We start from the raw sequence: 8,142 nt of genomic DNA, 5'->3' as shown, positions 1-8,142 counted from the left end.
CTTCTTTAAAGTACACCACCCCCCACCCCACACACACACACAGTGGCACAGCAGCATGTCTGTGGATATACAACGCTAGAAACCGGGTTTCGATAACCGTAATGGGCAAAGCACAGATAGCCCATTGTGTAGCTTTGTGCTTAATTACAAACAAAAGAAAACCATCTTCTTAAAAAAAATCTACTTTGTGATACAAGATAATGAATTTAATACCCCGATTTTACGTGTCATTAATCCATTGGATAATCCTCCGATAGATGGCTCTGATAATTTTTGTGCAAAAACTCCTAATCTTTCGGCAGCTGAATTGTTTTTTATTTTCACTAATAACTGCACAATAAACAGACTTTATTATTTGACATTAAGTGCCCACTTCGTACATAAATGTGGCTTGTATTTGAAAATAAAATCCTATATTTTTTAAACATGTGATTACGAAATTATAAGGCACATATTTTGAAAGCGCTTTTTATGTACGAGTTTCTTTAAAAATTTCTTTTAATCTCTCCAAAGTAGTAGCTTGTGTCTACCAGTTACTGTATGTCTAGCATCCAACTCGTTCAAGTTTGAACAACAATTCTATACAAAAATTCAAGTGATGTTATCAATTAGAAAATAGCGTTATCGATAAAACGTATTAATTTTCATTGTTCTTTATGCTATTAAGTTATTTCTCTAAATATTTTAGTAACTTTTTTCCTTAATTAATTAAAAAAAAACATTAAGGAAAAATTACTATTTAAATAATTACTTTTTTTTCTAATTCGCCAGTTGTTTTCGTTTATCAAATTTTAAGACTTAATTTATACTAAAACGTTAAAATATGTAACAAAATGTATTCCTTTACAATAAACTATTAGTGTTTATAGGAACCACGGTACAGTTTCTGCCTTAGAACAACGATAATTCGAATAAAAAATAAAGAAAACTCTAATCAGAATCAGTTTTCCAATTATGGGCTGCTCGTCTTCGATATTGTAACGTTAGCAAGTATTAATTGATATTTAAAAAAAACAAAAAAAAACAAGCACAATAATAACATCCAACCTAATTGTTACTACGAAGAGGGTTTCGTATGGATGGCATAGGCATTGAAGTCAAAATTCGTGTCTACAGGAGCCAAAGTTGGCAGTGAATAAAGCTTGTCAAATATACGCCTACTGAAGGCCAGCGAAAACTAGGGGAGTTCAAGAAAAGTTTTACAAACAAAGTGGCAAATTAGTTGGGCCTAATTTGATTCAATGGGGGGCTAAGATATGAAATAAATCGGGTACAAAAAAAACCACAAGTGAAATTAACGTGAAATTAAACAGTTTAAGATGAAGATTTTTAGTCTTAATCTCTTCATCACTTTAGAACTTAATCTGTTTATACTGTTTATAATGGTCACTTTAGAATCTGATCTGTTTATATGGTTTGTAATGATCTCTTTAGAATTTAATCTGTTTATATTGTTTGTAATGGTCATTTTAGAATCTGATCTATTTATAATGTTTATAATGGTCACTTAAGAACCTGATCTGTTTATAATGTGTTTTAATTTTAGACAGAAACTCAGTTTGACTTGAGAAATCGTAAACCTACCAAAATTGAAGAGGGTCGAGAGTGTTTATGAAATATATTGGGCCAATACTTCGTAGTGTTAAGTTCGTCTGATTTTGATTCATTAACATTTAACCAAACAAAAATATAAATGAAAAATCGAATAAAAGACTCAAACTTTACAAAAGCTTTCTACACACCCTTCTCCGCTTTGCAAATAGAACGAACCTTTGGATTTGAGTAAATGACACAGCGATCACAAAGAAATATAATTATGGCACAAACCGCTAGTACTTATAAAACACCAACACAAGAAAACCTGGTAAAATTTAGAGACAAAGAACCTATGCAGTTTTCAAATGTTACTCTACCTTTCCAGAAACACAAGATTGTTTAGGTGAATATTCAAAATTGTCCACTGTTGAAGACGAAGCGCATGCGCTAAAGGGTAAGTTATTTTGCGTTATCCAAAAGATTACAAAATTCCACTGAAGCTTTCTCTGTTGCTGTATCAAACGAAGACGGCCTTTTCTAAAGCTCTTGCAAAGATAGGTTGGTCGTCATAACTTATGGACCAAGCGCGGCAACCGTGCCTAAAAGTTCGTCGATTAAAACTTCAGTCACACGCGTCCTGTTATAAAATTCACGTTCAACACCGAATTTCTCCACATAAAAGCAAAGTTCGTCATATCAATGTTTACTTTATAAATTCAAATGGTATTATTACTCGCATTTTATTTTAAACCTCGGTGTTATCTGCAGTGCTAACCTTAAAATGCTGTGGGGATATAAGTCGAGTTTGCCCATTCGAAGTAACGATAGTTGACGCGTGGGAAGGGGGGAGTTTATTTTTTGACTTCCGTTTTCTGTGAACAAAAACAACAATAACCACAGCGACGACTAGGAGAAAACATGAGACACCAGCAATGACTGGGATAAGAGGGATATCGGTGTTGCTGGATTTATTGTTGGGACCAATTTGCTGCACACCTTTGTCACCCGTATTTCCCTTTTCCGACGTTGCTAGGGTGTCTCTTCTGTAGTTGAGCACAATGCGGTTCATATTGGTTCCAAGCCCATCTTTGCCGATCTCGTCTACGTCTTTTGGCGCCCTCTTACGCCGTGAGAGGGTATGAGCTGTATTTTGCAAAATATGATATGGAATACTTCGTTTTCCGATTCCCCTGGCAGCATTCTTTTTAGAACGAACAGTATAGATACAGTGAACAAACCACTGTGTCCCAGACGACACCTAGTGCAAAATACAACGTTCCTGATTTTTTAGCAAGTTAATCGAGTTTAACTGAAATACACTTAAGATAATCAGTATAATTCTTCTTTTTTTCATTCTACATATATATTACACCAATAATTTAAATACTCGTTTAATAGATATTTACTTTGATTAACATCTTCTAAGATAATAAGATGTATATATTTCTAAAAAAATCACAAAACTCATTGGATCACGAAGATTTATAATAAAGAGAATATCCTGAAAATTTTATAACAAAAGGGTGTCAGTTACTCATTGACCAAACTTCTATTTAGTTATAAAATGTAGCTTACTTGAAACAGTGGGGCGGAATGAAAACGGAAACCATCAGCACCTGGCTGGTGATTCAGATGATCGACTTCCGGTTCTCTGTCATCCACAGCCAGCACAGCATTGAAAGATACATTTCTGAAATTTCTTTTCACTGTGTTAGGAGCACCCCTGTCCTAAGGAAAGTAAAGAAAGAAACAACGTCGTTCGCTGCGTAACTTAATATGCTTTACATAACTGTTTGTTATTCGTCTATCCTGAGGAGTTATGATAACCCAAAGAGAGCTATTCTAAGTTGTTTTTTTATTTATGGCAAAACTCTTAAGGTTATTTACTGCCGTCCCTAATTTTGAACTACTGACCAGAGAGAAGGTGACCAGCTAGCAGCACCCTACCACCCACCATCCATGCTAAGGGATTGACTATCACTCTTATAACGCACCCACAGATTAAAAATGAGGGAAACATTTTGTGGTATCTCACGAATTCGAAACCGGCTTTTCATCTCAGAAATTTAGAAGTTTACCATAGGGCCAACCGCGCCCATTCAAGTTAACAGAGAGTGGAAAAGCAAAAAACTGTCATGAAAGAAGTCTGCTAAACACTCGATTCTATCTTGTACAGTATAATTATCTAATATTTTTGGACATCAAACTTAATATGTATTTTTATTTCTATGAATACATTTACTGGGTTTATGTTAAGTCTAAAGTTATAAAAATAATTTTAAAAAACAATAAATACGTTTGCCATATATTTCATCTAATATACTTGAAACAATTCACAAAATGATCATCTGATACTTTTCTTCTCGTAAGCATGCAATACTTGCACGTGTTTTGAAAGTCGTGGTCGTTACAACCAGCTACAACGCATACACCATTAATACTCACTATGATTTTGAAAGTATGCAGCAAATTACGAGACTCAGCCACACATCCGTATTCGTTGTTCTCAGGATTGTACTTGGGTATGTAACCATCTTCTCCAGTACAAAGGAAGCACTTCTCAATTGTCATGTAAAAAGAATCTCCTAGATTTTGGACTGGATCTACCATGATGCGTCCGTAGATTGTGTCTCCTACAACAAAAGGTAAAGACCAATATCACTTGTACAATGGACATATCTGCCGTTATGAATTTATAAGGTGCGTCAACAAAAACGAAATTAAGGATAAGTTTATTCTTAGTATTCTGGGTTGAATTTACTTTATACGTTCTAAGACTGTGTGTATTTTATAACAACATAAGATATGGTTCACATTATGAGTTAGGCCCATAGCTACATAACCGTACACTGTGCCTCGATTAACAAACGTCAACAACACACTTTTATCTAATAATTTCACTGGCTTAACAGTTCGTAGACCATGTAACCTACAACAAAAGTCCCCAAGCAGAAATAAATAACATATTTGGTTGGATCTACTGTTCAATGCAATGTCATCTTCTACGATAAGAATTAAAAAAGTCTCAAATCGGTCCTCTACTGAACAGTCTTACAGTAAAGGTTCAGTAAACTCGATCTAAATAAGCATTAAATGTAGTCTAACAATAATAATTAACAAACACAATTAATACATTTCTACATGTAAGTTCTACTGCAGTGAATTAATTTTATTAAAGCGAGAAGATTTTCATTACCAGTTCATAGCTTTACGCCAGTGAACACGAGGCTTAGATTAGTAGAAAAATTAAAGACGATTTCAAGATGAGTAGATTGAAAAAGCTTACAGGGGTCTACACTTAACGTTTATAAACGTGTGGTTCCTTTAAGGCATTATAATAAATCAATAGAAATATCTCCTCGCCATTTACAAGCTTTTCCCGTGTGATGAACTTTTAAAGGTATAGCACAGAAAAGAGTTAAATGTAGGAGTAGGAATACTTCCGACATTTACTTAAAAATCATTAGGCCTACTATTCAATTTATGCCCGTGGAGTCTCGGTTATCTCTTTAAAACCAATAGAAATCAGTAAAAATAGTTAGTACTCATATCTGGTTGTTCTAATCGAATCACTCCAAAAAAGTTGTCTATATACCTGGTACAAAAGAAACATCCGAATCCTCTCCGAAACCCATGGAACCATCCGATAACCAAAGGGCTTTCTTACGCATCAGGTGGAACTGGGTGTTTAAACTGAACTCCGCTGGAACCGGATCACTAACCTGCTGGAATCGAATCTGTAGGTCAAATGTGATTGGGTCACGAGGGTTACACTCTAGAGGCCGGGAATATTCCATATCGTCTGTAGCAGTGCATGGAATCAACTTGATGTCATAGTTTCCAGAGTAATCTCGAACCTAGAAGATAAAAATACGCAGTGAAAAAAAAATAGGCCAGTTAATATAATAGAACCAGTTCCAATCAGAACTGAAATAAAACGTGAAGAATGATATTTTACACGTAATAAAAATACATTACTTAAAACATTTAAATGAACAAGTTATAAACAGATAATTGGTCACAAATAATACAAACTCAAAAAATACAACATCTGTACATGTAACGTATTGTTCTTATTTGGTTTTTAAAGAAAATATAACAATGTAAAATTTGCTTTGATGTCACATCAAGTTATTTTAATCATATTATACGATTATCCTCATAAACGTATATGTTATTTGTAATTATTTACGTACCGATCTAAGTAATTAGATTACTTTTGATGAGATGTTCTTATTGATAGTTATGAACATCAGACAGATAAAAAATAAAAATATGGCGTGGATATTACAAACTTTACAGGAAGTGGTCTTACATCCATGGTGATGTCACAAGAACATCCGGAACTGACGTTTACATTGGAATTAATTCGCAGTGAGCCAACTTACGCCCAGCCTGAACAGCAGTGGGAGTTCGTCTCTGATCTAGCTGTAAGCCGGTGTTTAATGCCTTCACATTAGGCTAACAAATTAATCATATTGTTGTAATATTAAATTGCATTTTGTTTATCAGAAAAAACTTAATTCATGAATTATCACTAGACCATTACGTTTATCATTAAAATGCACTCACTGATTGAAAAGCGAATATAAAACCTATAATGATTAGACTGCATTTCGGTGAAGCTATGTTCAGTACAAATATACGGTTTAATAAAATATCTACCAGCAAATATCTATTATATTCAATATACAGACCATCCCCCATGTGGGTTGTCAGTGGAACACTTTTACATAGCTATTCACCCAATCAGAAAACGGTATGTTTTTGAATTCTTAGCATTATCACTGCTTTAAAACACTGAATATGATTTTAATTGTTGTTTTATTTACCTCTTCCTCCGTCAGTCATTCATTACATCAAAACTTTAACATTAAGCAACGTTTCATGATTTTCTAACAAAGTCTAGAAGTAATGAAAAATCATACAAAATATGAACATTCTACAAGGAAGATTTTCAAAGTGAAATTTATATTTTTCGTAGAGAGCACATGCACACACAGAACGACACGTCTGCACGTTCTATCTACTTGAATGTAATTATATATCTTGTTTTTTTAAGATTTTTACTCCAGAGGAAACTATTCAAAATGGCCAACTTTCTTTTACTATATGAAAATCTATACATGTTCAATATAAGTAACTTTATTCTTTCAATGTCACCAGGGGACAAATAGGGGACACACTATATAATTTTTGTTAAGTAAATGCTGTGAGACGTAGGTGTACAGTAAAATCAGTAATTTTACAATTAATTGTTTGTTTGTTTTGGAATTTCGCGCAAAGCTACACGAGGGCTATCTGCGCTAGCCGTCCCTAATTTAGCAGTGTAAGACTAGAGGGAAGGCAGCTAGTCATCACCACCCACCGCCAACTCTTGGGCTACTCTTTTACCAACGAATAGTGGGATTGACCGTCACATTATAACGCCCCCACGGCTGAAAGGGCGAACATGTTTGGTGGGATGCGGATTCGAACCCGCGACCCTCAGATTGTGAGTCGAGCGCCTTATCCACCTGGCCATGCCGGGCACTACAATTAATTAAAACATCATAAATGCCGTATTATTTCATATAAGACTTATTACAGCCTGATAACATAATCAATTTTGGAATATTTCAGGCAATTATCTAAAAATAATGATGTTGGTAAGATAAGTAATAAGAGAAATATAATCAAATATAGGAAGAACCCTACACTTGTTTCTGTGTATATATATTGGGAGAGTTGTTTATCTACAAATATGTCAGTGAAATAATTAAGAAACATTCGACAACAACTGAATAAGTGGTTGTTGTAAGCGGAGTTCTCATATCTGGATGACTCAATATAAACTGATATACTGAAACAAGATTTTTACCTTAGTGACGAGCTGAAAATAACTTCTGAAATAATGTCTTTGTTGGTAAAAAATGAATGAAAAATAAGTTTTGAATCACGATCTTAACCTGTATTAAGAAATATAAATTGAGTTTGGAAACAAGATGATTACTGACTTCGTGTATCAAAAACAAAATTTGAATGTAGTTATTCACCTGGATACTATTGTAAATTTAGTATTTCGGCTTTTAACTTAAACAACGATATACAACACTGGTTTGCTAACCGAGCTACACAGCGTGGTCACAAGCAAATAGACACCACCTTTTCAGAAAAAAAATGAAATTTTTCAGTCATATTCACATGAATTGATATATTTATAATTTAATTAATAACTAGTAGATCTTCTTTTCGCTTCGTGGAGTTCGTTGATCCTTTGGGTCATCGTGAGAATCATCTCATCAATTTTAGATTGTGGGATTTTCTCCCACTCTTGCTTCAAAACTTGGAGTAGATCGCTCTTCGGAGTTGTTTTTTTTTGTTGTTGTTGTTTCTTGACTTACCGGTCGAGTATGGCCCAGAGGTTTTCGATGGGGTTCATGTCAGGAGATTGTCTCGGCCAGGGCAACTTCTGGATACCATTTTCTTCCTGCCACTTTTGGGTATTTCTACCAGTGTGACACGATGCTCCATCTTCCTGGAACAACATTGTGTTCTTGTCCACGAAACCCGAGGAATAAAGTGGCAATAGTCCTTCCTCCAATATTTCGACGTATTTCACAAAAT

At 34.5% G+C, this 8,142-nt stretch overlaps 1 protein-coding gene across 1 annotated transcript in view; it reads right to left on the bottom strand.

The window, feature by feature from the left end:
* Positions 1-988: 988 nt before the first annotated feature.
* Positions 989-8,142, bottom strand: part of LOC106467727 (FRAS1-related extracellular matrix protein 2-like) — a gene marked incomplete at its 5' end in the record, with an annotated part of 13,455 nt that continues 6,301 nt past the window's right edge. Inside the window, 5 exons of the mRNA XM_013928105.2 lie at positions 989-2,794; positions 3,112-3,264; positions 3,982-4,169; positions 5,132-5,393; positions 6,109-6,161. Coding sequence (XP_013783559.1) covers positions 2,282-2,794; positions 3,112-3,264; positions 3,982-4,169; positions 5,132-5,393; positions 6,109-6,161 — 1,169 coding nt within the window. The remainder of the gene's footprint in view (positions 2,795-3,111; positions 3,265-3,981; positions 4,170-5,131; positions 5,394-6,108; positions 6,162-8,142) is intronic.

The sequence above is a fragment of the Limulus polyphemus genome, unplaced genomic scaffold, assembly GCF_000517525.1.
Source record: "Limulus polyphemus unplaced genomic scaffold, Limulus_polyphemus-2.1.2 Scaffold83, whole genome shotgun sequence".
NCBI classification, from domain to species: domain Eukaryota; kingdom Metazoa; phylum Arthropoda; class Merostomata; order Xiphosura; family Limulidae; genus Limulus; species Limulus polyphemus.
Note: the sequence above shows the minus strand (reverse complement) of the source record. Positions and strands in the feature narration are given on the sequence as shown.